The sequence below is a fragment of the Salmo trutta genome, chromosome 40, assembly GCF_901001165.1.
Source record: "Salmo trutta chromosome 40, fSalTru1.1, whole genome shotgun sequence".
In the NCBI taxonomy this organism is placed as follows: Eukaryota; Metazoa; Chordata; class Actinopteri; order Salmoniformes; family Salmonidae; genus Salmo; species Salmo trutta.
In genome coordinates this window covers 16,546,421-16,574,166 of record NC_042996.1, presented here as the reverse complement: position 1 = coordinate 16,574,166, position 27,746 = coordinate 16,546,421, and the positions used below count along the sequence as shown (strand labels likewise).

The window sequence follows — 27,746 nt, the reverse complement described above, 5'->3', positions numbered from 1 at the left end:
CAGTAGTACTATCTCCTCTCCTCCCACCAGCAGAGTACTACTCTCTCTCCTCCCCCCTCCACTACAGTAGTACTACCTCCTCTCCTCTCCTCCACTACAGTAGTACTACCTCCTCTCCTCCCCTCCACTACAGTAGTACTACCTCCTCTCCTCCCCTCCACTACAGTAGTACTACCTCCTCTCCTCCCCTCCACTACAGTAGTACTACCTCCTCTCCTCCCTCCACTACAGTAATACTACCTCCTCTCCTCTCCTCCACTACAGTAGTACTACCTCCTCTCCTCTCCTCCACTACAGTAGTACTACCTCCTCTCCTCCCCTCCACTACAGTAGTACTACCTCCTCTCCTCTCCTCCACTACAGTAGTACTACCTCCTCTCCTCCCCTCCACAGTAGTAGTACTACCTCCTCTCCTCTCCTCCACTACAGTAGTACTACCTCCTCTCCTCCCCTCCACTACAGTAGTACTACCTCCTCTCCTCCACTACAGTAGTACTACCTCCTCTCCTCCCCTCCACTACAGTAGTACTACCTCCTCTCCTCCCCTCCACTACAGTAGTACTACCTCCTCTCCTCCACTACAGTAGTACTACCTCCTCCCCTCCACTACAGTAGTACTACCTCCTCCCCTCCACTACAGTAGTACTACCCTCCTCTCCTCCACTACAGTAGTACTACCTCCTCTCCTCTCCTCCACTACAGTAGTACTACCTCCTCTCCTCTCCTCCACTACAGTAGTACTACCTCGTCTCCTCCACTACAGAGTGATTCAGTAGCTCTGGACCCACTGACCTCCCCAGTCAAAACAATGAGGACAGGGAGCTGGAATGGAACAGCCAGCCCTGCTCTCAACTCAACCCTACCGTTTCACTTCAAGCTCTTTTCTGTTCCATTCTCGCTGAGATATGTCTCTCTCTCTCTCTGTCTGTCTCCGTCTGTTTCTCTCTGTCTCCGCTTTACCTTTTTTCCGTCTCATCCCATTTTCTCGCTCTCGGTCTGTCTGTCTCTCTCTCTCTCCTTCCCTCCCCTCCCCCACACCCCCTCTCTATCTGTCATTGACGTTTCGCACAAACTGAATTCGTCAGAGCTCGACGTGTTATGGGTGGAACGTTTATCGGCCCGTCGCGTTGGACTTCAGGTTTGATAACTGAACATTTCAGTTTCCTCCCTCCCAGGCCTTCCTATAGCCAGCCATCTTATCACATTGCACCTATAGAGAGGCCAGCGGACCTCAAGGCCCAGGTGGCCCCCGGCTCTGTTTGCTGTTTCAGGACAGATTGCGCTGAGTCCAGGGGTCCCTCTCCACCTTCTCCCTTTCCCAGGTTTAAATTGACTATAGATGAAGTTGTACACTCTGCTTTCTTCTGAATGTTGTTTTTAAAACAGACACAGCGTATATCTTGTCAACTGTTGCATTGTGAGGGCTGTGGGTTGAGGTGGCCAGAGATTTTCCTTTTCCACACGGAAACGTTTCCTAACCTATCCGATCCGAGTTTATTTTCAGTGCGTTTAAAGAATGACTCATATGTGAAAGGTATGCACTTGCATCAACCAAAATACATTGATTGTACAGGAACAAGTATAACTTTACATTTCACACTATATATATGAAAATGTAGCATTATTTGTTCCATTTTTCCACAGTGTCGCCTAAACACCTTGGATGAGTTGGGAATCTTTCAGATTGCGTCTTTAGAAAGGAGATGCTTTAGGACGGTAGTGTTAGATTTGTCCGTAAAGGGGGCTCCTAGCACCCCTATCTAAGGAGGTACTTTGGACCCCTAATGAGGCACATGAAAGGCCCCCAGGGACTGTTACTCTCACCACACCACAGAGAGAAACCCAGAGAGGGCTGCCCAGTGCTCGTTGAGAGCTTTGTAGAGGACCAGGATGTAGTGGAGGGGGTTTCTGGGGGAGGGGGTAGGACGATGGTTTTGTCTTGGTAAACGTCCCTTGTGAGAGAGAATGCATTCCGTGGGTGTTGAAGTCCCAGTGATGTTTTCTTTAGAGGAGGACCCATTCCCTCTCTCTCTTCATCCTCTTAGTGCACTCCCTCTCTCCATCCATCTCTCTTTTCTTCTGCCTGACATGTCACCTTCATGATCATTTGGGGTTTTATTTTGATGAAAAATATCGTTGTTTTTTTTAAGAACATCTAGGTGTCTAAGTAGCTTTGATGTACTCGCCCACATTCATACTTGCACTCATCACACACTCACACACACACGTAAGACATTCATCATCTGATCCCTGCTCCCGACGAGGAGAGATTCCAAAATATTCTCAAACTTTCTGTGTAACTTTTCCAGGCCCTTCCCGGACCCTAATGATATCTTTGGCTGCGTTTTCCTGCTCCACTCCTCTCTGGAGAGTCCTGGCCCCCAAGCCTCCTCTGTTCTCCCCCCTCATCTCCCCCCTCACCTCTCCCCTCTAATGAAGATTTAAATACTGGGCCATTTAAGTTATTAGCGCGCAGGGCTGCTGTGTAAATCAATGTCCCGGGGCTGAAGCCACCTGAAACGGGTGGGAGATAGAAGGGGGTGGGATGTACAGCCACTAGGACTGACAGGAAAGAACCTCAGATCACCACTGAACTGTGGAGGAGAGGAGAGGAGAGGAGAGGAGAGGAGGGGAGGGGAGGGGAGAGGAGAGGAGAGGAGGGGAGAGGAGAGGAGAGGAGAGGAGAGGAGGGGAGGGGAGGGGAGGGGAGAGGAGAGGAGAGGAGAGGAGGGGAGGGGAGGGGAGAGGAGAGGAGAGGGGAGGGGAGGGGAGAGGAGAGGAGGGGAGGGGAGAGGAGAGGAGAGGAGGGGAAAGGAGAAGAGAGGAGAGGAGAGGAGGGGAGGGGAGGGGAGAGGAGAGGAGAGGAGGGGAGGGGAGGGGAGGGGAGGGGAGGGGAGAGGAGAGGAGAGGGGAGGGGAGAGGAGAGGAGTTGAACTGTGTGGAACCGTTAAATTAACACTTGGCTTAATTGATCCTGGCATATGCTCTCTGACTGGGACTTGTCTGTGTGTGTGCGTGTGCGTGTGTGTGTGTGCATGCGTGCGTGAATGAGTGTGTGCAAGAGTTTGTGCGTTTTGAATATGTGTCTGGTAGCAGCTTTTTAATGTGTAATCCTTAATGTCCCCCTGACCCTCAGTGCACTCAGGCAGGAAGTCAGAGAGCATGAAACCGGCTTTGTGCAATTAGGGAAGGAAAACATTGGGGTCCACGGCCTCCGTTTGATAAGCCCCCGTCCCTCTCTCCCCCTTACGCCTGTCTCCTGTCTCACACACACACACACACACAGAGAGAGAGAGAGGAGATGCCGCTGTACTATCCCCAGTGAGGATGGAATGGGAGGCTGTGGCAGGAATGTTTAACACGTTTATTTTGCTCATAAAAATCTCACCTCACATCACTCTCGAGGAGTCTGTAGTGTGTTTGTGATGGAGGGGGAACTTCACCCCCTTCATTGTTGTGAATGAGGATGTTTAAATAGCCCTTCTCCCATCAGCCCACTGGTCCAACTGGCATCTGCCAGCTTGTAACCCATCAGTCAATCAGTCAAACATGGTTATGACCCCATCAATAGAGTTTCAAAATGACCAGTAATCATGGTTGGAGGACTCCCGGAATCAGGAGGGAAAAAGTAGGAAATCCAGAACCCTCCAACCAGGATTTCTGGAAACCAGAAAATGTATTGAAAGTTCCCATCAATGTTTTCTAGCATGGCTCATTCTCATTCACATGGGGCTGTAGGATGAGCCAAATCAGACAGTCATCTGATTAACCTTGCAGGGCTCCTACCTTTGGTCTTCAACTACAGGTCTACAGACCCATCTTCCACTAAAATTATTGTTCTTTCAGACTCTCTCTCTCTCTGACTCTCCCTCCCTCCCTCCCTCCCTCTCCATCTCCCTCCGTCTCCCTCCCTCCCTCCACAGATGGAATGAACTGCATGAACAAGGACCACGGCTGCGCCCACATCTGCAGGGAGACCCCCAAGGGGGGCGTGGCTTGCGAGTGCCGGCCCGGGTTCGAGCTGGCAAAGAACCAGAGAGACTGTACATGTACGTACCCTCCACGGGTTATCGCCCCACTGTAAGGGCCCTAAACAGCCCTGTGGTGAATTATATATGAGGGCTTTGGACAGCGGTTCCGGTTGGGGTCACCCACTCTAGAGCCAAGGTCAAAGCCATACACTATAGTTCTGTGTTCTAACCGTGTTGTTGTGTTATTCTCTCTGTCTCTCTGTCTCTCTCTGTTTCTCTCTCTGTCTATATATACAGTTGAAGTCATAAGTTTACATACACTTAGGTTGGAGTCATTAAAACTAGTTTTTCAATGACTCCATACATTCCTTGTTAACAAACTATAGTTTTGACAAGTCGGTTAGGACATCTACTTTGTGCATGACACAAGTAATTTTTCCAACAATTGTTTACAGACAGATTATTTCACTTATAATTCACTGTATCACAATTCCAGTGGGTCAGAAGTTTACATACACTAAGTTGACTGTGCCTTTAAACAGCTTGGAAGATTCCATGGTTTTAGAAGCTTCTGATATGCTAACTGACATCATTTGAGTCAGTTGGAGGTGTACCTGTGGATGTATTTCAAGGCCTACCTTCAAACTCAGTGCCTCTTTGCTTGACATCATGGGAAAATCTAAAGAAATCAGCCAAGACCTCAGAAGAAAAAAATGGTCGACCTCCACAAGTCTGGTTCATCCTTGGGAGCAATTTCCAAACACCTGAAGGTACCACATTCATCTGTACAAACAATAGTACGCAAGTATAAACACCATGGGACCACGCAGCCGTCATACTGCTCAGGAAGGAGACGCGATCTGTGTCCTAGAGATGAACTTACTTTGGTGCAAAAAGTGCAAATCAATCCCAGAGCAACAGCAAAGGACCCTGTGAAGATGCTGGAGGAAACAGGTACAAAAGTATCTATATTCACAGTAAACAAGTCCTATATCGACATAAACTGAAAGGAAGAAGCCACTGCTCCCAAACCGCCGTAAAAAAGCCAGACTACGGTTTGCAACTGCACATGGGGACAAAGATCGTACTTTTTGGAGAAATGTCCTCTGGTCTGATGAAACAAAAATAGAACTGTTTGGCCATAATGACCATCGTTATGTTTGGAGGAAAAAGGGGGACGCTTGCAAGACGAAGAACACCATCCCAACCGTGAAGCACCGGGTGGCAGCATCATGTTGTGGGGGTGCTTTGCTGCAGGAGGGACTGGTGCACTTCACAAAATAGATGACATCATGAGAAGGAAAATTATGTGCATATATTGAAGCAACATCTCAAGACATCAGTCAGGAAGTTAAAGCTTGGTCGCAAATGGGTCTTCCAAATGGACAATGACCCCAAGAATGCTTCCTAAGTTGTGGCAAAATGGCTTAAGGACAACAAAGTCAAGGTGTTGGAGTGGCCATCACAAAGCCCTGACCTCAATCCTGCTTAGATAGCAGCAACACGCTGCGAGAGGCAGGCTGCACTAGCTAGTTTTTAGAATTGATTTAGACTCCAGTGCTAGCTATCACTGAGGCCAGAAAATGATACATTCAGTAGCCAGATGTAATACAATCTGAACCTTCATGGAAGCATATTAAGGATGTTTAAAAAAAAAAAATCATCCTGTGTGCTGAGCGACCTGAGCCATGGAATTTAAATTCGACTCACAGTAACCATTCAGGAGGGGAAAATAAGCTTTTTATTAGTTACATTTTATTTGGTAACACATTTTGTCCTGCTAAAGAACGCCAGTGAAACATTGTGAAATCCTGCACTCTTTATAACGTTTCCCACCGACTGAAGAGGGTTTGTTATGAGTCGGGACGTTAGTGTTTCATTTGTGGTGTGAAGAGGAATGCTCGGCAGTGGAGTGTCGGCTGTAGCGGAGCTGTAACACACACACTGACACACACACACATACACACTGACTCACACACACACACACACACACACACACACACACACACACACACACACACACACACACACACACACACACACTCTACTCTCAGCAGTGCTGTAGTAAACTTGTGATAAAAGCTCTGGGTTGGGCTGGAGACGCGGAGCACAGAGAGGAGCAGTGACTGACTGGGGGACTTAATGAGCTTCAGCTCCTCTCTTCGGTTGTCTCTGTCTCTTTCTCTCGCTGTCTCTCTCTCTCTCTTGTTCTCTCTTCTCCTCTCCAACCCACGCCCCTCCTCTCCCCCTCTCTTATTCCAGGACAAGCTTGTAAACATCAGAGCAGGTGACATTAACAGGTCTCAATACGTATGATTATACTCCCATAAAAATACTTCCTTGTTTTTATTCTGCCTATAACTCTCTCTCTCTCAATGTTATTCGTTCTCTCTCTCTCTCTCGCTCTCTCTCTCTCTCCCTCTCTATCCGTCTCTCTCACTTTCTCTCTCTCTCTCTCTCTCTCTCCGTCTCTCTCTCTCTCACTTGCTCTCTCTCTCTGTGTCCTGGTCCAACCCAGTGTCTGGTGAACCCATGTCACCTGTCATGAAGAGAGCAGAGAGTATAGGGAACAGAGGGAGGCCGGCTCCGGTCACGGCTCACATTCTGCTACTTTATTACCCTACATTAGGAATGTACTCTGGGGCCTTCTCACTGTTATTGTTGGGGGACTGTGTCTGAAGATCATAAGAAGCAGCACACAGTGAATGAATGTCTGTCCAAGCACTTAAAAACAGATTTCTCTTTTTGGTGTAAGGTATTTGAGTATATAGTCAGGGTGTGTGTGTGTGTGTATGTTGCCAGTGACGTGTAACTATGGGAACGGAGGCTGCCAGCACATGTGTGACGATACGGATGTGGGGCCGGTTTGTGGCTGTCACCAGAAGTACGCCCTGCACTCAGACAGCAAGACCTGCATCGGTGAGTGACAACAGACTGTACTTCATCTCTTTGAATAGTTTCTGCCACAAACACACACACACACACAAACATACAGGAACACAAACTCACTTATGTAACACACGCATACACACAGAGAGAGAGAGAGAGAGGCACACACATTCTCCTCAATTTGTATAAAAAACAGTGTAGACTCTAAATTGACACACACATCATACACTTTTGTTCAAGCAATTAACTTCCTCAATACTCTCAAATCACATACAGTACCAGTCAAAGGTTTGGAGACACCTACTCATTCCAGGGCTTTTCTTTATTTTTACTATTTTCTACTTTGTAGAATAATAGTGAGGACATCAAAACTATGAAATAACACATATGGAATCATGTAGTAACCAATATTTTTTATTTGAGATTCTTCAAAGTAGCCACCCTTTGCCTTGATTGACAGCTTTGCACACTCTTGGCATTCTCTCAACCAGCTTCATGAGGTAGCCACCTGGAATGCATTTCAATTAACAGGTGTGCCTTGTTAAAAGTTCATTTGTGGAATTTCTTTGCTTCTTAATGGGTTTGAGCCAATCAGTTGTGTTGTGACAAGGTAGGGGGGTATACAGAAGATGGCCCTATTTGGTAAGTCCATATTATGACAAGAACAGCTCAAATAAGCAAAGAGAAATGACAGTCCATCATTACTTTATGACATGCAGGTCAGTCAATCCGGAAAATTTCAAGAACTTTGAACGTTTCTTCAAGTGCAGTCGCAAAAACCATCCAGCGCTATGATAAAACTGGATCTCCGCAACAGGAAAGGAAGACCCAGAGTTACCTCTGCTGCAGAGGATAAGTTCATTAGAGTTAACTGCACCTCAGATTGCAGCCCAAATAAATGCTTCAGAGAGTTCAAGTAACAGACACATCTCAACATCAACTGCTCAGTGGAAACTGTGTGAATCAGGCCTTCATGGTCGAATTGCTGCAAAGAAACCACTACTAAAGGGCACCAATAAGAAGAAGAGACTTGCTTGGGCCAAGAAACACAAGCAATGGACATTAGACCGGTGGAAATCTGTCCTTTGGTCTGATTGAGTCCAAACGTGAGATTTTTGGTTCCAACCGCTGTGTCTTTATGAGACGCAGAGTAGGTGAACAGATGATCTCTGTATGTGTGGTTCTACCGTGAAGCACGAAGGAAGAGGTGTGATGGTGTGAGGGTGCTTTGCTGGTGACACTGTCAGTGATTTATTTAGAATTCAAGGCACACTTAACCAGCATGGCTACCACAGCATTCTGCAGCAATACGCCATCCCATCTGGTTTGCACTTAGTCTTACTATCATTTGTTTTCAACAGGACAATGAGCCAGGCTGTGTAAGGGCTATTTGACCAATAAGGAGAGTGATTGAGTGCTGCATCAGATGACCTGGCCTCCACAATCACCCGACCTCAACCCAATTGAGGTTTGGGATGAGTTGGACCGCAGAGTGAAGGAAAAGCAGCCACAAAGTGCTCAGCATAGGTGGGAACTCCTTCAAGACTGTTGGAAAAGCATTCCTCATGAAGCTGGTTGAGAGAATGCTAAGAGTGTGCAAAGCTGTCATCAAGGCAAAGGGTGGCTACTTTGAATAATCTCAAATATATGTTGATATGTTTAACACTTTTTTGGTTACCACATGATTCCATATGTGTTATTTCATAGTTTTGATGTCTTCACTATTATTCTACAAATGAAAATAGTAAAAATAAAGAAAACCCCTTGTGTGTCCAAACTTTTGACTGTTACTGCAACTCAGTGCACATTAGAGAACATATTTCTCTTAAAGCTCTGTTATGTCTCGTCATTTTTGCAGTCGATGTTATAGATGTGTGAGAGAAACTGGTGAGAAGGGCTTTGTGATGAGTTAACTTCACCCCTGAGCCCTCTCTCCCTACCCCGGCCTCATCTTATTTCTACACTCACAACAAAAGACAGAGGGGGAGAGATTGAGCCACTGATACATTCAGAGAGAGCGAGAGACAGAGATGGACAGGAAGAGGGAGAGAGCGTTAGAGAGAGCGCAGTAACACATATACATTGTCGAGATAATCAACCAACCTGAAAGTACATTCAAATGTTTATTTTTCATGTGAGTAACTTGAAACTGTGAGTAATTGAATAGAGATGGAGGGCGACATTTTCGCTGTGCAAAAGAGCACAAATCTGTGTGAAAATACCGTAAACCTCATTATAATCTGGCAGTGTGATTCAATTATACATTTTTCTTCAACGATCTGTAACCCAGCTGCCAGATTATAATGAGCTTTACAGTATTTTTGCACAGATCTGTGCTCTGTTGCACCCCGAAAATGTCGCCCGGAGTTTCACGATGACGATGGTGATTATTTCCTGTCTGGGGCCTGAAGACTGCTCACCCTGTTTTTGGAGATCGTGGCATGGGGAGAAGAGGGAGTAAAGAATTCTCCCCATCTAAATGTGTTCTAAAACAACAGCTTCCAGTGCATGTTGAAAATAGCTGATTTGCCATGTGATAGAGGAGAGTTGTATGATCACTGTCTCTTTCCTTTATGTGTCGCTCTCTCTGGCTGTCTGTTTCTCTCTCTCTTTCTCTCTCTCTCTCTTTCTCTTTCTCTTTCAATCACACAATTACACCTGTACCTGTATGCACACTCCCAGACAAACACGCACTTTGACTGCCGACAGAGTAGTCAGTGTAGTAGTAGTGTGTTAATGTCTCAGGTAGTGAAAGGAGGAATAGAGGGGGTTTTGGGGGTTTGATCGCTAGGTAGGTCTGTGGTGGAAACTGGAAAATGAATAGTTGAGAAGTCTCAGAAGTTGAAAAACACATTCATCATCTTCATTACGCTGGAAAACTAGCCAAGTCAGTGTAGCGCATGCCCATCGCTAGGCCTGAGAGACGCCAGGCCTGCATGCCACTGTTTGCCAAATGGCTAACTTTTACGCCCGGCTGTCAATGTGGCCGTATCCCGTGGCTATGGTGGCTCCGAAGCCGAACAGAGGGGAAATGTTCATGATTTTATTTCTGGGGGAATTTGCTGAAGATAAATGAGAGGTTCCAGGTAAGTGAAAGACTTTTTCATATAAAAAAAAACCGTTGCCTTCCTTCCAACGGACCCCAGTCCCACATTTGGCTGGGAAGATTGGAAGCCTGGGCGTACCAAATCGTATTTTTTCTGCCTTTCTAAAAAATGCTCCAGTGTTTTTTGGGTGCACAGAGACGTTCCTGAACGTTCCCGGAGTGTTCCGAAGGGAGCCTGGCAGTGTCTGTCTGTCTGTCCGTAACGCGACAGTGATTTACAGACTCCCTTGTTTCTCCATAGCTCCTAAACAAGGTTTATAACCACCGAGTTGCAAAATCCGTGGCAAGCTAAAGCAGATTGGCAGATACTCAAACTCTTTTTCTTGTGTTACATTATACCAGTTAGTCAAAGTCTGTACATATGCCCCCAGAAGGAGTTAAACCATTTCTGGAGTTGACTAAAATCAGATGCATCTGAGATTAGGCAAGACACTGAACACAATACCTCAGGTTTCCCCAATTGGAGGCCCGCGGGCCAAATTTGTCCCACGGGTGGTTTTATTTGGCCCTAATAGTTTTCTGCGCGATTTAAAAAAATATATTATTATTATTTATTTGTTTTCATTGTTGGACATAATACTGTAACATTTAAATTTACCAAATCTGTTCCCAAGTATTCCCACGCATAATAGACGTGATTGCATACAAATGTAAGCAAAGTTTGAAATTATTGTTTTAGTCAAATATTATATCTGTTTGGGCTTCTTGCGGTCAATTTGCGGTCTACAAATGATTTGTAATTATGTTCCGGCATCACGAACATCCACTCAAGAAAAAATTGGCTGCGGCAGAATTTAGTTGATGATCCCTGCAATACCTGTTCTAACTGGAATTAAAAGACACACACACACACACACACACACACACACACACACACACATACACGCACACACACACACACACACACACAGGTCTTCTGTCATGTCACAAATAAACCCTTTTTCTGTGTCTTGTCATTCCTGCTGTGCTAGAACACTGGAGAAGCCCCCTCTCTCTCCCCACAAACAGATCTCTGCTATACAGTATCATCAATGCTGTGTTCTCACAGAACTGCCTTCATTTTGTGCCCATAACCTTTTCCTTTCCAGCCATGCGAGGACCAACGAAATCCACGAAAGAAGAGGAAGACCTCTGAAAGAATGAAAGAAAGAGAAAAACCCTGTTCTCCTTCTCCCTCTGTCCCGTGTCTTTTTCTCTCTGGCGAGAGGAAAGGCTCCTCTCTGGTCTGAGTGTCCCAACTGCTCTGTCACTGGGCCCACCTTTGACCCACCTTTGTGTAGTGCTGTCTCTGGTGATCTTCCTCTTCCTCCTCCTCCTCCTCTTCCTCCCTACCTACCTCCTCCTGCTTTCTGGTGATAGTTACTGATTGCCTGTCTTGTCTGAGCATCCACGTTCAAATTCAATTCAAAAAGGATTAAATCCGTACCTCAAAGGAATTAAGATTATTAAAGGGAATTGAATTAAAGACTGGGGGGGAAGTAATAAAACAATGGTACAGGATTAGAGTGAACATCTCAGTTGCAGCCTGATCTAACGTTACATAGAGCTACCCACCCAAACCAAAAACAAACATCACTCCAAACACCCCCCCTCCTCCAACCTGCAATATGACCCCCCTCCCCCTAACAGTACAACGGCCTCAACCAGCAAACAAAATCCTGTTACTGTGGCAACCCCCAAAACCCACATCACCCCCCACCCATCAGCACCTCCTCCCTCATCCACCTGTAGAGACGGACCAGTAACCCTGCCTGTTTCTCAATAACGCCTCCATCACGCCGTCATCTCAGCCAGCCGCATGCGTTCTCAATCTGACACGCTCTCCGTGTCTGTCAGCCCGTCCGTCTGTGCGTCCGTCTGTCCTCACCATACCTCTGTCACTAATCTACGCGACCCTTCTGCCTGTCTGTGTTTCTGTCTGTCCGGCTGCATGGGAGATCCTACTGTTCTGTACTTTCCCTTTTGATTTCCTTTTTGTTTTTATTCTGATTTTCATTTTCTTTCATTTTTCCCCCCTCCTTGAATTGCAGTTACATTAATAGCAACCAACACTTGTCCTCCTGTTTTCTTACAGTGCATCGTTACTGGTTATCGTTACCGTTCTCCTCTTAGCTGTAGTGCTATGGATTCATTCCTCCCTCCCTTCTGTGATTATTTCCTGTGTAAGTTCTGCTCTCTCTCTAAACATCCCCCCTCAGAAGGCCTCCTCTAAACGGACCTTAGAACTGCTGATTCCTTAGCCCCTTAGGAGTGTCCTGGAGTCCTCTCTTCTCCTCCTCCTCCTCACCCTTTCTTACACAACCACCCACTCACACACTTTCACACGCTCATACACACGTGCACGCACCCTCACACTCAAGCATGCACACACTCACAAGCACTCACATCCATACACCAGCACATAATTGCCCAGTCACCCGTATACACACACACAGGCAATAACACACACGCACATACATGCACACATACATATACACACGCACGCACACACACACCTAACCGTTAGTTGAGAGCCAGAAAGCCTCCATTCATTTGTGAACACTGCTTCAGAGAGTCTTTCACTTTGTCTACCAATCCTTCCCAAACTAACTGCCTGAGAAAGACCAGTAACGGGCCAAGCCAGGGGTGACCAGAGAGGGCTTTACTTGCCCCTTCCTCCCCCTCACCCAAAATCCCCCTCCATAGGACTTTGTACATCAAAGACAGTCCCAGTTCCATTGTACTGAGTGGCAGTGCCCTGCCCCCCCCCCATTCAGTGCTTCAGAGAGAGATGCTCATTCAGAGCCTAATGACTCTGACGTCCCAGTGAAAGACTCCCTCTCTTCCCAAGGCCTAGTAGAACTCCTCACCAACCCCAGCCCATCCATTCTAACACAGCATTTGCTCATGCATATCTGTGTTTGCTCAGCTGCATATCTGCAACACAGCGTTTGCTCAGCTGCATATCTGCAACACAGCGTTTGCTCAGCTGCATATCTGCAACACAGCGTTTGCTCAGCTGCATATCTGCAACACAGCGTTTGCTCAGCTGCATATCTGCATGTTCATCTTAACCGTAACCCCCGACCTTTCCCCTCTCCCTTCTCACCCCTCCCTCCATCCCCCCCGCCCGGCTTGGGAACATGGTTTCCAGCGTTGACTGTTAAAGCCAGTTGTGATGTGTTCCATAGACAAACAGGCAACCAGCGCTGCCCCCAGACTACCTCCTTCTCCTGTCCTCTATGCATGCCCTCTCCATCGCTCCCCCCTCCACTAGTCCCCAACCTCATTTATTTATGAGTGTTCCTCCCATTTACTTCTCCCATTGTGGCCCACGATGGGATGGGATTTCCTCTCTCTTCTTCTTCCCTTTTTCTCTCTCTCATCCCTTTGTTTCTTTCATTTTGTCATTCTGAAGTCCTTGTAGCCGCTCCCTCTCTCTGTAGTGTCTGTCTGATCTGGTGGCTAGCATAGCCTCTTACCCGTTGGCGTCACCCTCTACCCTTCTTCTGTTGTCATCCTCACCCCCCTGCTTCTTACCCACACTCATGCAGCTTGTCTTGGACATGTTTGCTCATTCTTCCCTCTACTCCTCCTTCCTTTCCTCCTCCCCCTCTTCCTCCTTTCCGGATGTGAGGGAATCATTGCTGAGAATGTGTGGCCGTTTGATATGGAAGACAGAAACAGCAACGGCTACAACATCAACGTCAACAAACTCCCACACCCCCCCTAAATTATATTTTTATTTGAACTTCTATTTTTGTCCCCTACCCCCACCCCCACCCTTACCCTCATTTAAACTTATTTCGTTTTTTTTTTGTTGCTATCTGGGACTTTTGGATCTGTTTTTGGGATTAACACTCTAACAGGGATTTTGGCGCCTTTTCATGGCTTCTTGCTTCTTGGCTTTGGTTTTGCTCAAACGCCAAGAGGGGCTGACTTGACTTGACGTCTCGGGCGGCAGCGGGCGGTGGACATTGGGCTTCTAATTAACCTTACTGCTCACTGTTTGTCCCCTTGTCACTTGTGTTTTAGAGAGAGATGAGGCTGCAATTGAGAGCTCTGAGTTCAATGCCACGTCAATAGCTGATGTGGACAAGCGGGTGAAACGGCGGCTTCTTATGGGTAACTCTTTTCTTCCTCTTTCTATGTGTTGCCATGGCGCTTGTGCTTGTATCTCCCTTCTCTCTCTCTCTCTTGCTCTCTCTCTCTCTCTCTCTCTCTCTCTCTCAAATACATTTTTATTTTTATGAGTCCTTGGTACCCTCTATGTCCACCCTCAAGGTCCCAGCCTGTTGGTAAACTTCTCCAACCCTGCTCCCACCTCTCCACATCGCCCGTCTCGGCAGAAGATACATGTTCTGTAGAGTTCCCACAGTAACTAACAGTTATTCCTGTAGGCAGCTACGCAGCCCTCTAGAGATTAGACTGGTGGTCAGGCACTCCTCCTCAGGGAGAGTCTTTAGACATAAAGGAAAGTTTATGGTCAACGAAAAAGGTCTTGAAGAACTCGGGACTTTGACCATTTTGACACGGTTTCATGTTCACTATTAAGGCGAAAATGTTCCTGTAATATTTGCAACACCCTCAGTCCTTCCTCCCCCGCCCCCATGGTGATACTTATGGCTTGGGGGGAACAGTACACGAGGAGTCATTCCGTCCCATTATGTCTTTGCCGTTGTCATGGAGAACATCTCAGCTAGTATCTTTGAAGGGTCTCTATCAGCAGAGTCTCTTTGGATGACATAGCGCTTCATTCAATCAAATCCACCGTCTGGAAGTCTCCGGGTGAAGACAAATCATCAATCTTATGCTGTGAGAATGTACATTTGGATTAATTTATGCAATAAACTCTACTGCAGTGCTTGCCTTGCCTACTTCCAGACAGCGGTTTTGATTGAATAGACACCTAAGTCTTTAATATTGGTGGCCTTTAACTTCCCATCCATCCTATAGCCTCATCTCCATCTCATTCCCCTTGGCCAGTTACGTGTCCTAGCCTGACCCTTCCAGTACCAACATATCTGGAACTGTACTACTCAAGGGATGTCTTTCAGAGGGCCCTTAACAATTCATTATTACCATATGCCCACTGCCATCTTCCCGTTTCAGACTGCCACCCTACTCCTCAATTATGCACTTGTTTGGCCTACAGTACTTGCATTTCAAGTGAGCAGATCACTCAAACAGCCACATCGTGGCATAAAGAGCTTTCATACAAGCCCCGGGCACCGTCGATGAGAGACGGTGTCCAGATACTGTATCTACACTTTCATCTACAATGAAATGAATGCACAAATGAATAAAAACGTGAATAGTTAACCCTTTCCCGACTCAGTGGAGGAAGATGCATCCCTTCAACAGTAGTGGCTGACTGTTGAACGAAAATCACTCCGCAGGGTTGGTGGGAAGTGACAAACGACATGGTTCTCAGACAACGTATGCCAATCAACTCCTAGATAACACCGTTCTGTACGTAGTCTGTCCCTGTGACCCTTCTTTTCCCTCTTTCAGACCTCGAACCCCCTGTGAAGTTCTACCTGACTGTTAAAGTGTGCTTTCAATATTTCTCCCTTTAATGGAAATAGCTCAACTAATCTGGACTAACCACTAAACCAGACTAAACGGGTGAACCCCCACTAATACCTAACTAAAACTGCACTTCCTTAAACTTGGGAGCCTCGAGGCAGCATTTCCATCTTGGTTTCTTATGGATCTGTTTCCTTTATTTTATTCTTTTGTTTTCAAAGGCAGACGTGGATCCAGTACAATGTATGTTGTTTACCAGCATGGAGACCTAAGTCAGTCAGTCATTCAGACATCTTGAGCTTGTATATACTGTTACTGTTATGGATTGGTGCCTGTAGGTTTCTCCCATACAGGGGAAGATCTTACTTCAACAGGTGACGACTTTGGCCTGTAAATGGGGGAGGGGGGGGGACAAAACTCCACCTATTTCCTCTAAATGTTAACTTTTCCATCCTTCTCATCTTTCATCAGTTTAATAATTTTTCCCCTGCCTGACTCAGTCCTGTTATTTTCATACCTGATGATGTCACTGTTGATGCTCCTCCCCTTCATACCAACACTGTATCCGTGTTTTCTATAACCCCCCCCCATCTCTCATTTATATGACCTGTGTTATTGAGATGTTTTTAATCCTAACTTTTTTATTTGCAGTTTCTTTTTATGCTTTACAGGTCTGATTGCCATGGAAACCATGGAAGTCTTTAGAACAGCCCTGAACGTCTGTTAGATTTGACACTGTGCTCCATTCGTCTGCCTGCTTTGACACACAGCGTTCCTGACTCTCTCTGTGCGTCTGCTGCTGCTATTTTCTCTGCAGACACTGCCGTAGGCTTTGTCCCATATCACTGGAGCCCACATTGATCAAGACAGATTAAACTGGAACCTGGGCTATAATGAAAAAATGATGGAGAAAAGCCTGATAGAGATAGTGAGAGGAAAGAGTGAAGAATGTGAAAGTTCTAGCACAGAAAAAGCCAGGTCTTTTCAAAGTTCTACTCATTTAGGAGTAAACCAGCGTGTGCTGGACACGTGATGAGGCTGGGTGTGAGAGGGAGAGAGAGAGAGTAGTGCTATCGCTACACAGACCTTGGCTGCTGAGGAGTCCAAATAAACCACTCACCTAGGACAGATGGGCTGAGCTGGGCATGTGTGTGTGTGTGTGTGTGTGTGTGTGTGTGTGTGTGTATGGATAGCGTGATTTCAGGACCGTGGCAGCGCTGACAGCTGGATTAGGTGCCCATGACACAGTGAAGGGGGACCCTGTTAGCTAGGCCCTGCTGAAAGACGATCGTGCCCCTACAGCTCAGTCAGTATGCATGTGGAGGGTTGATGGGACTTGGCATGATGCTTAATAAAGCATAACCAGTCCTCTTTTCTCATGACTCCCTCTTAATCAATAGAACATGTGTCTTACCCAGAGAGAGAGAGAGAGAGAGAGAGAAGGGACTGCATGGAGATTTGACTGGTCAGCATGTCTGTGTGAGGAGTATGAGGTGTGTGTGTGTGAGCATGGCAGTATCTTAAAGATGGAGGAGAGGAGAGAGACAGACAGAGAGACAGTGAGATGGAAGGGTGTGGTGATGGGGGTATTTGGTGGGCAAGTCAGGGGTGTCTCTGTTGATTTGTACTGGCTCTCAGCCAACACACCACTGGCCCTGCTGCCGCTGCTCACACAAACAAGACAGACAGGTAATCTTCATCTGTCACCACGGAGATGAGAGCCGGTTCCCTTGAACGGGTCCCTCCAATCTCCCCCAGAATGTCTCCCACGGAAACTCCCCCAAACCCCCACTCCCCTTTACAAAAAATAGGTGTTACCCTGTCCATCTTCTTCTCAGATTCAGCATGTTGAAATTGAGACACAGGGAAGTGGAAAGGATGGCTGTGAATGGAAGAGTGTTAGCCTTTGTAGCGTAGTTGCAATACAGTGTGCATGAGACAGAAACATTCAGGGGTGGTTGTTCAGAGGGGCTGTTCGGGGGTAGGCTTTGCATGTCCAGTACATCAATCAGAGTGTGTTTGGGCGGGCGGCGGATGTGTGTTCCTGTGTGCAGCCTCTTGCCCTGGGGGTGGGCGGGCCTGGCTCATCAGAGCAGGAGAGGGGCTCCGAGCAGGACTCACACTAAGCTAATTATAGGGCCCATTGCCTTCAGTAGTATAAATCAGGCTGACCCATTAACAGCCCCATGCACACACACACACACACACACACCTGAGTGGGACGTTTGCAGGGGTCCACTGCCATACCCTACAGCACCCATCAGACAAGCTACACAATATATACAAAAGTATGTGGACACCGCTTCAAATTACTGGTTTCGGCTTTTTCAGCCACACCCATTGCTGACAGGTGTATATAATCAAGCACACAGCCATGTAATCTCCATAGACAAACATTGGCAGTAGAATGACCTTACTGTGGCACCGTTTTAGAATGCCCCCTTTCCAACAAGTCAGTTCGTCACATTTCTGCCCTGCTAGAGCTGCCCCGGTCAACTGTAAATGCTGTTATTGTGAAGTGGAAACTTCTAGGAGCTACAACAGCTCAGCCGCGAAGTGGTAGGACACAAAAGCTCACAGAACAGGACCGCTGAGTGCTGAAGCGCGTAGTGTGTACAATTCGTCTGTCCTCGGTTGCAACACTCACTACCGAGTTCCAGACTGCTTCTGGAAGTAACGTCGGAACAAGAACTGTTCGTCAGGAGCTTCATGAAATGGGTTTCCATGGCCGTGCAGCCGCACACAAGCCTAAGATCACCATGCGCAATGCTAAGCGTCAGCTGGAGTGGTGTAAAGTTAGCTGCCATTGGACTCTGGAGCAGTGGAAACGTGTTCTCTGGATTGATAAATCACGCTTCACCATCTGGCAGTCTGACGGACAAATCTGGTTTTGGTGGATGCCAGGAGAACGCTACCTGCCCCAATGCATAGTGCCAACTGTAGAGCTTCATGGAGGAGGAATAATGGACTGGGGCTGTTTCATGGTTCGGGTTAGGCCCCTTAGTTCCAGTGAAGGGAAATCTTAACACTACAGTATACAATGACATTCTAGACGATTCTGTGCTTCCAACTTTGTGGCAACAGTTTGGGGAAGGCCCTTTCCTGTTTCAGCATGACAATGCCCCCGTGCACAAAGCGAAGTCCATGCAGAAATCGAACATCTTTGAGATGAATTAGAATGCTGACTGTGAGCCAGGCCTGATCGCCCAACATCAGTGCCCGACCTCTCTAATGCTCTTATGGCTGAGTGGAAGCAAGTCCCCGCAGCAATGTTCCAACATCTAGTGGAAAGCCTTCCCAGAAGAGTGGAGGCTGTTATAGCAGCAAAGGGGGGACCAACTCCATATCAATGCCCATGATTTTGGAATGAGATGTTTGACGACCAGGTGTCCACATGCTTTTGGTCATGTAGTGTACCAGGAAGATAGAGTATCTCTCCTTCCTCTATTCCCTCTGTGTTTTCCCTTTCTGGGAATTAGGTTCAGTATCCCAAAAGGTTATCTGCAGTTCTATAAAACACACCAGCAGCCTCATTGAAGTAGAGCCATTTAGCCACTGACAGCTTCCCGGTGGTGGTAGAATCTGGCCATCATGTTGGCTCTCACAGCACCCACCTGCAGTTTGCTTTTGCTGCCAACAGACGGCCATGTTTGATCAGCCCGCTGATGAGATGCCGTCAGTCCGTGACACTGCACTCATTGACAGTATTATGCTAATGCTGTGACCTCTAGAGCCGGGCGTGTTAGCTAGCCAGTCTGAAAGGGTTTATCCTCTTCCCTCCTCCCTTAAAGCAAGCACAGAACCTCTTTGCATTTATTGAGCTGGGAATAGGTGCCAGAGAGACAAGTGCACCGTTTCTCATTTGCGTACATGTCCATGTCCAAATAGCCAGAGCCATTTCAGCGTCTTCTGTCACCTTTAAAGGGATAGTTTGGGATTTTGGCTGAACCCCTGGATACCATTTTTATGCCTCTGCGTCCAGTATGAAGGAAGTTAGAGGTAGTTTTGCGAGCCAATGCTAACTAGCATTATCACTAGCTGTACCCAAAGACTTCTCGTCTTTGTGCTAAGCTAGTTAGCTTTGCTCTCGAAACTACCTCTTAACTTCCTCCATACAGGACGCAGAGACATAAAAATGGTATCCACGACTTTGGGGAAGTAGATAAAGGATCTCTTTAACTAAGCACATTCAACAGAGTTTTTTCCAGGACATATCAGAAGCCTGCCAGACCCAAGTAGTTATTCTGAAACTGTTCTTTATTAAATATAGTAGCCTATTATTGAGCCCCGCTCTAATAACAGTGTACAGTTTCACCGTCCTCAGCAGTATCTGACACCCATTGGGGATTAGTGAGCTCAGCTTTCCTAAAGCAACATTGGGCTGCGCAGGTAAAGTGGAGATGCCATAAGGTGCTGTTTGTTTTGGGATTAGCTCAGGCAATATTCACAAGTCAGAGCAAACCTTATCTTGGCCACATACAAAAACATTTTTCCTGGAGTCAAAATATACACATTTGGTCCTAGGTACTACTACTCGATTTTAGACTCTCATGTTTTCTCTACGTAACCTTCAGTATCGCTTTTGACTAGGCTACCGAGTTCCTCTCTGAGTTCAACTCGTGTTGCCCATTAATCTCTTGTTTATGTTTTGTAGAAATCTGTCTCTCTCTAAATTGGTCTACTAGGTGTTCCAATCAGTTATGTTCAACAGAGAATCCTGAGTATGAGTTTATAGTCGGTCTATAACATGTTTATGAACCGCCTATGAAATTCCAACTGTGTACCGTTCTCATAACCTGTCACTGGTCTGATGGATAACTAGAATGTCTCGACGCGTGCTTAGTATCGTGGAAATGAAGTCTGAATGGGTATGATGAAAAAGCAATATGCCCTGAATACACGACGTCACCCTGTTGTGTATTTCTCCACTGTGTGTAGCCTCTCCTCAACCCACCCGTCATATCTTCCCTGTCTACCGTTTCTCTCTTTAGACTCTCTCTTTAGATCTGCGTGCCAGTCAGTAGGTTAACGCCCCTCCCCTGCCCCCGCCCCGCCTCTCTTTTCTCCCACTGTATATTTTTGTTTTACCCAGAAACCTGTGCGGTGAACAATGGCGGCTGTGACCGGACGTGCAAGGACACGGCTACAGGGGTCCGCTGCAGCTGCCCCGTGGGATTCACCCTGCAGCCAGACGGCAAGACCTGCAAAGGTCAGTGTATAGGTGTGTGTGTGTCCCTGTGGTCCTACTGTCCCCTACTGCTCTCCTCTGTCTACTTGACTTCCCCCTCTCTCTCTCTCTGTCTCCATGTGACGAGCGGCTTTTACTCATGCCTCGATTTCACCCAAACCTTTAGTGTGCTCGTTTCATCTTAAGAACACACTGCTAGTTCTGTTAACAATGGAGGCACATTCCGTATCAGCACTCGACCGTATTTGGAAAATGTAACGCTATATGGGCAGGTTATGTGGTATTGAACGGTACTGAGTTGAGAGGATCCTATGCGGAGGTGGTCCAGGGGTCTGGTATCTGTGGCTGGTATGAGTGGTATCTGAGTGATCTTGGGCCAAGACCAACCAACCCTGCTGCACGAAGTTCACTTCCCCTCCTCGCGTGGAGGAGAGAGAGACTCCGGTCTCCAGCGCGGTCACTGGCAGTGCTGCTGTTGTTGTTGTTGATGTTGCCGCCAAACTTTTCCACTTCCCAAATTCCGCCTGTGACGTCAAAGACGGCGACCCAGGCCCTACCGGGATGCCACACAGACACAGTGAAAGGCATTTTTTTGTTGTTGCAGATAGTTGATTGAGGCTTGTCCCTAAACAAACAGGGCTGTTGATGGTTCTGACCCCAGGGTCACCCGAATGGAAAATACAGTGGTTCATGTGGAGCGGTATTGTTGGTTTCAGGGATCATTGATATGTCTGAGGAACAGCGACACTGTGGTCTGGCTTGCATGAGACACACTTGGGTGCATCTCAAGCGTATAGTGGCTACTTTCTCTCCTCATCTCCTAATCTCCTTTCCTTCATCTGCACTGATCGGAAGGAAGAGACTGGGGAAGAGAAAACAAAAGGGCTGTTGAGTTGAGTTGGTTCACATCAGAATCGTTGAAGAAGAACTACACTGAGGATGTGGGAAGTGCTGTTGCATCGCTGCTCAACCTATTCTGCCCACATGTGACAAGACATGTTTGAGGAGGGGAACTGCTGTGGGAGTCGCCATAGCAATGACTTGTAGGTTACATGGCGGCGACTCTTTATGTCCAATGTCCTGTGTGTGTGTGTGTGTGTGTGTGTGTGTGTGTGTGTGTGTGTGTGTGTGTGTGTGTGTGTGTGTGTGTGTGTGTGTGTGTGTGTGTATTTCGTGTCAAGACGTTTGAGAATGTGGCATGTAAGTGTGAAATACTGGAGCCGGGGCTGTCTGTCTGTCTGGCTGGCAAACTTTGAGCTGTTTGAACAGTGAGGCCTACGCTGCACTGTCTCTCTTTGTCTCTCACACACATATAGTACACACACACACAGACTCACACAGACTCACACAGCGCCACCCAGCTGTATAGTGGGGAGACACATCAGAGGGGGTAACAGAGAGCGTTACTACCTACCACCATCCATCTCCAGCTTAGAGAATAGGCATATCGTTCTTTCTCAGTTGTCATGTCAGCTCTTTGGTTGAAGTGAGGCAGAGCATGGGGACAGGTTTGTTTGGACACATCATAACAGAGGCACCATTGTGGTCAGTGAAACCAGTTGATAATGATATATCGTAGAATCCTCCATGGCAACATCATTGTCTGCTAACAAGGTTATCTGTGACCGGAAGGGTCCAGCCCAGCATTGGTTGCAGTGTGAGAAAACATCTAGTCTCTCTGTCGCTCCAATGTCAAGTTTAAACCCCAGCAGCTTGTGTGAACAGCTTGCCCTCCCGTCTCCCGTCTGCCTTTGATTTGTGTGCTTAACAGGACAGCCAAGCCTTTATGGTGCAGGAAAATGAAAAGTTAGCCTCTCCTGTGTTTTCCGGCGGCGAGTTGAGTGGAGAAGATGGATAGGGCTGCAGTCCAGCTGTGTTCCGCCCAGATAATTTGGCTGGGTTAGGCCCCTGGGCTCCATAAATCCACCAGTGATTGACCTGATCTGAGCTGGAGCTGAGAGACAGCACAGACAGCACCACATCCATCACCCATCACCATCCATCAGCTGGGCATGAAGGGGTGGAGGGATGGAGCAGGAAAACATGGAGGGAGGCATCTGCCACTGACGGCAAACACACACACACACACACACACACACACACACACACACACACACACACACCTACTTACATGATAGACAATCACATGCAGGCACGGTGAATGCACACACAAGTTAACCATACACTCGTCAGCAATCAATACACACATGCACTCTAACTACACACCCACACTGACTACACACAAAAGCACACACTCAAACATATCAGGAAGGGAAAGTCTGAACTCAGCATTACTTCTGGCTGTCCCCGTCCGGTACAGATCATCACCCACTGATCACAGTCAGTCAGCCAGGGGTATTATTGATCATTAAAGACATTTTATTCAGACCACATGTCCCACCTTGTCGCCATGCTGCCCCCAGCCTGGACCAAAGCGTCCTGTAACCTTGGTAACAGCACACACAGATCTCCTGATCTGTGACAGGTGAAATGGGCTGACAGGGTCTTGGCTAAGCTAGCTGATATCACAGCTGAGCTGACCACAGGAGTGTAGTGTGTGACTGTGCTCTAATGTCGAATATTGAATATAGTCACGTGTTACAGCATTTCGGGTTGTGCCAGTGGTGTATTGTACCATGCAGATAGACCCAGGGGGTAGAGGTGTTATTATAGCATAGAGATAGTGGGTAGTTATGTGTTGTTAGTGTAGATCGAGTATTGTAGACAGCAGTTTGTGGTTTTGTGGGGTTAGTAGTTAGCGGGGAGGTAAATGTCATGCTGTGAGGTACTGTAGACAGAGCCCTCTGTCTCTCTGCTCTGTCTCTCTGCTCTGTCTCTCTGTGTGCCAGACCCTGTGGGACCTGCACCATCCTGCCCCCCCCCTAACATAATCATTCCAATATAAACTATTTAGGGCATGTTTAAATCCCAGGCGTCTGATAAACAGCCTTTCATCTGCGCTGACAGACGAGACGGTTCCCTAACTCCACGATGACAGACGTGCCAATGGAAGGGGGCGTTTTTATCACATGGCTCTCCTGCGGACGGAGGGAGAGACGGAGGGAAGAGAGGGAGAGGGAGAGAGGGAGAAGAAAAGTGATTTTGTGAACAGTTTCCAGATGTTTGATTAGAAGGTGCATGTCGGGGGGGATGGATGAGTTATATGTGTGTGCGTGCGTGTGTATGTGTGTTTACACGTTTGCATTATGTGAGTGTGTGTGTGGTCGGTGCAGGGAGACTGAGCTGCTCAAGTTGTACAGTGTGTGTATGGGCACCTGAGACACGTCCCCACTGGCCTGCATTCCTCTCCCCAGTACCAGCGAAAGCCTGAACACACACACACATCCTGTAATCCAATCAAAGAGCCATTACAGGAGTCACTTAACACTGACAAGGAGAACCCTGGTGATAGGCTACAAGCTCGTTGGGTTATTAGGGGACATGCTTTATGTGGCTAAGCTAATCTCAGTAAACGAACTGTATCATAGTCAGCAACACCTTTGATTCTCACCCTCACTTTCCCACTTACTTTGTGTCCTCAAGAGACTGGAAGCTACTGTACGGAGTGGCTTCCCCATAAAGTCCTCTAGCCCCACTCGTCCAGACAGAAAGCCTCCAGAAAGTGCCGACGCTCTCAAAAGCCCAGTGTATTAACATGTCAGGCCCAGTAATCTCCACAATAACACTCCTATCTCCATCACCTTACATGACTCAGCCTGGCCCAGCTCCGGACCTCAACCGTTCCGGGCTCTCCCTCCGTCAGGCCGGCGTCGGCCCTGCCTGCTGTTTTATTTTACTGTTGTGTTGCTCTTTACTGGAGTTGCTCTTGGCCCAGATGCGGCCCATAGAGCCTCTGGTATTAGACGGAGGAGAGTCTTTAGGGACAAAGCAAACAAAGCGGGCCGTTTAAGTCCTCTGATAAATACACGGCCGGCTCTGGCCCGAGCTGCCCGTCGTCTCCCAAATTAGCAGCCTGAGGTGGTCACACTGAGGTAAACTCTGCTTTTTATGAACAGTAGAACCCCCTTCTCCCGTCCCCAAATTATTTGGACAGGTTCGTGTTTCCACAAATGTATTACGTTTAATTGCTTTTTACTGTAAATATTTTGTAAAACTACAGTTTTCCCGAGGTGCTTACCAAGGCTACCCGAGCGCTCAGAGATAAGCCTGCAGCAGCAGCCAAAGAGCTTCCACATTCCTCATCTCTCACTCTCTCACTCTCTCACTCTCTCACTCTCTCTCCAATGGCTGCAGTTCATGTTACAATACAACCTTTATTTCTTCTTCTCTTTCTTTATTTCTGTCTTGTTTGCTGCCTCTCCCTCTTTCCGTTCTCCATCCATCGTGCTTCTACCCCTGCATTGCTTGCTGTTTGGGGTTTTAGGCTGAGTTTCTGTACAGCACTTTGTGACATCAGCTGATGTAAGAAGGGCTTTATAAGTACTATTGATTGATTGATACTATCTTTGTCTTTTGAGAGGACTATTATCGACTCACAAGCATCTTATGCAACAATGACCTTCCAGTTGATCCCTCTGAGTTTTACTTACTGTATTGAGGTCAAGGGCCAGAGGTCAACGTTCAGCCATATTCTCATTACCGGTTGATTATTTATCCTATTTATCCTTGTTAATTACAAACGATCCTAATCGTCTGTTGAACCCTAAACCACCATCACAAGGCTTTTCCTCTGCGTTAGCTCAGGGCTCAGGTTAACTTAGCAGTAACACAGTGTTCTGCTCTCATATCTCATATAGTGTTGGATTTCTCACTGAAAACACAGCTCCTAGTGCTGCCTTGGGCCCACAACCTCCTATCCTAAGAGGAGCAAGGAGCAGTAAGCCAGTGCGTTTGTTTCTCTTGGCCCAGGCGGATGTTAGCCCTTTCCATTTGGCTCTCAGCCTTCCCAGCAGCAGCAGTGTGCCCAGTCAGCCAGTCAATCAGCCAGTCAGTTAGCCAGTCAGTCAGTTAACCTGTCAGTCAGCCAGTTAGCCAGTCAGTCAGTTATCCAGTTAGTCAGCCGGTCAGTCAGCCCGTAGACAGTCAGCCAGTCAGTCAGTCAGTCAGCCAGTAGACAGTTAGTAGCCAGTCAGCCAGTCAGTTAGCCAGTAGACTATCAGTACCCAGTCAGCCAACCAACCAGCCAGTCAGTCAGCCAGTAGACAGTTAGTAGCCAGTCAGTCAGCCAGTAGACTATCAGTACCCAGTCAGCCAACCAACCAGCCAGTCAGTCAGCCAGTAGACAGTTAGTAGCCAGTCAGCCAGTCAGTCAGCCAGTAGACTATCAGTACCCAGTCAGCCAACCAACCAGCCAGTCAGTCAGTCAGCCAGTAGACAGTTAGTAGCCAGTCAGTCAGTCAGTCAGTCAGCTAGTAGACTATCAGTACCCAGTCAGCCAACCAACCAGCCAGTCAGCTAGTCAGTCAGTCAGTCAGCGAGTAAGCCAGCCAGTCAGTCAACCAGCCATTCAGGCAGATGGCTGTAATAGATGGTAATGAGCTGGTAACGGCTGGTTATATTCAGGGAGCAGCAGGGCTCAGAATGGACCTATTGATCGCAGATGAAGCAGGGTATTGATCGAACCGGTGGTAAATGTCAAACAGGGATGGGAGATTGATGGAAGATGGGTGTGTAGGGTGTGTGCGTGTGTGTGTGTGTATGCGTTGACAGATTACACCCCTGTTCTCACGTCCAGATTCTTAGAAAGATTAAAATGATTAGATCGCGGTGAGAAAGGAAGAGAGAGACAGAGATGGTAACAAAAAGAGATATCTGAAATGAGAGGCAGATACAAGAGATAAGGGGTGAGTGAGAGATAGATCAGTGGGCATAGAGAGTGGAAGATTGAATGAGTGAGAGAGTGAGTGAATGAGAAGGATGGAACATGAGACGTCACCATTCCTTATCCGCTCCATTCATTGCTCTCATTTCCTTTCCATCCCTCTCTCCCTCCCCAGGTCTCCGCTACCACCTCCCCCCTCCCTGAGTGAGATCCTCATGGTACATCATATGTAGGAGAGTCTTAATGAGCTATGCCCTCGTTAATAGAGGCCTAACTACCAGCTGGCCCCTGGCAGCCCAGATGTGTGTGCAATGCAATCACAGAGGTGCTCTCTCTCAATTCAATATCAATTTAAGGGCTTTATTGGCATGGTAAACATATGTTAACATTGCCAAAGCAAGCGAAGTAGATAATAAACAAAAGTGAAATAAAAAATAAAAATGAACAGTAAACATTACACTCACAGAAGTTCCAAAAGAATAAAGACATTTCAAATGTCATATTATGTCTATATACAGTGTTGTAACGATGTGCAAATAGTTAAAGTACAAAATGGAAAATAAATAAACATAAATATGGGTTGTATTTACAATGGTGTTTGTTCTTCACTGGTTGCCCTTTTCTTGTGGCAATAGGTCACAAATCTTGCTGCTGTGATGGCACACAGTGGTATTTCACCCAGTAGATACGGGGGTTTATCAATATTGCGTTTGTTTTTGAGTTCTTTGTGGATCTGTGTAATCTGAGGGAAATATGTGTCTCTAATATGGTCATACATTTGGCAGGAGGTTAGGAAGTGCAGCTCAGTTTCTACCTCATTTTGTGGGCAGTGTGCATATAGCCTGTCTTCTCTTGAGAGTCAGAGCTGCCTACGGCGGCCTTTCTCAATAGCAAGGCTATGCTCACTGAGTCTGTACATAGTCAAAGCTTTCCTTAAGTTTGGGTCAGTCACAGTGGTCAGGTATTCTGCCACTGTGTTCTCTCTGTTTAGGGCCAAATAGCATTCTAGTTTGCTCTGTTTTATTGTTCATTCTTTCTAATGTGTCAAGTGGCTGGGACCGCAGATTGTCCCGGGTTTGTGGCTGTCTAGATCCCTGCGGTTTGTTGTTTTCAATTTTCCCTTTGACCTGCCCTGTCAGGAACCGTGAGGAGTAACAGCCTAACATACGTCACTAGCTACCATGACAAAGACCAAAGCCGGCGGGAGCACCGTTGAGGACAGTGCCAGTGGTGTCTCTATCACAAATGAAGGATATTTTAAACGAACACAAAGAGGCCTACAAGCAGTTGTTACAACAAGAA

At 47.1% G+C, this 27,746-nt stretch overlaps 1 protein-coding gene across 1 annotated transcript in view; it reads left to right on the top strand.

The window, feature by feature from the left end:
- Positions 1-27,746, top strand: part of LOC115180172 (signal peptide, CUB and EGF-like domain-containing protein 1) — a 92,959-nt gene that overhangs the window by 34,615 nt on the left and 30,598 nt on the right. Inside the window, exons 4-8 of the mRNA XM_029742052.1 lie at positions 3,924-4,049; positions 6,774-6,890; positions 9,190-9,243; positions 13,981-14,070; positions 20,567-20,683. Coding sequence (XP_029597912.1) covers positions 3,924-4,049; positions 6,774-6,890; positions 9,190-9,243; positions 13,981-14,070; positions 20,567-20,683 — 504 coding nt within the window. The remainder of the gene's footprint in view (positions 1-3,923; positions 4,050-6,773; positions 6,891-9,189; positions 9,244-13,980; positions 14,071-20,566; positions 20,684-27,746) is intronic.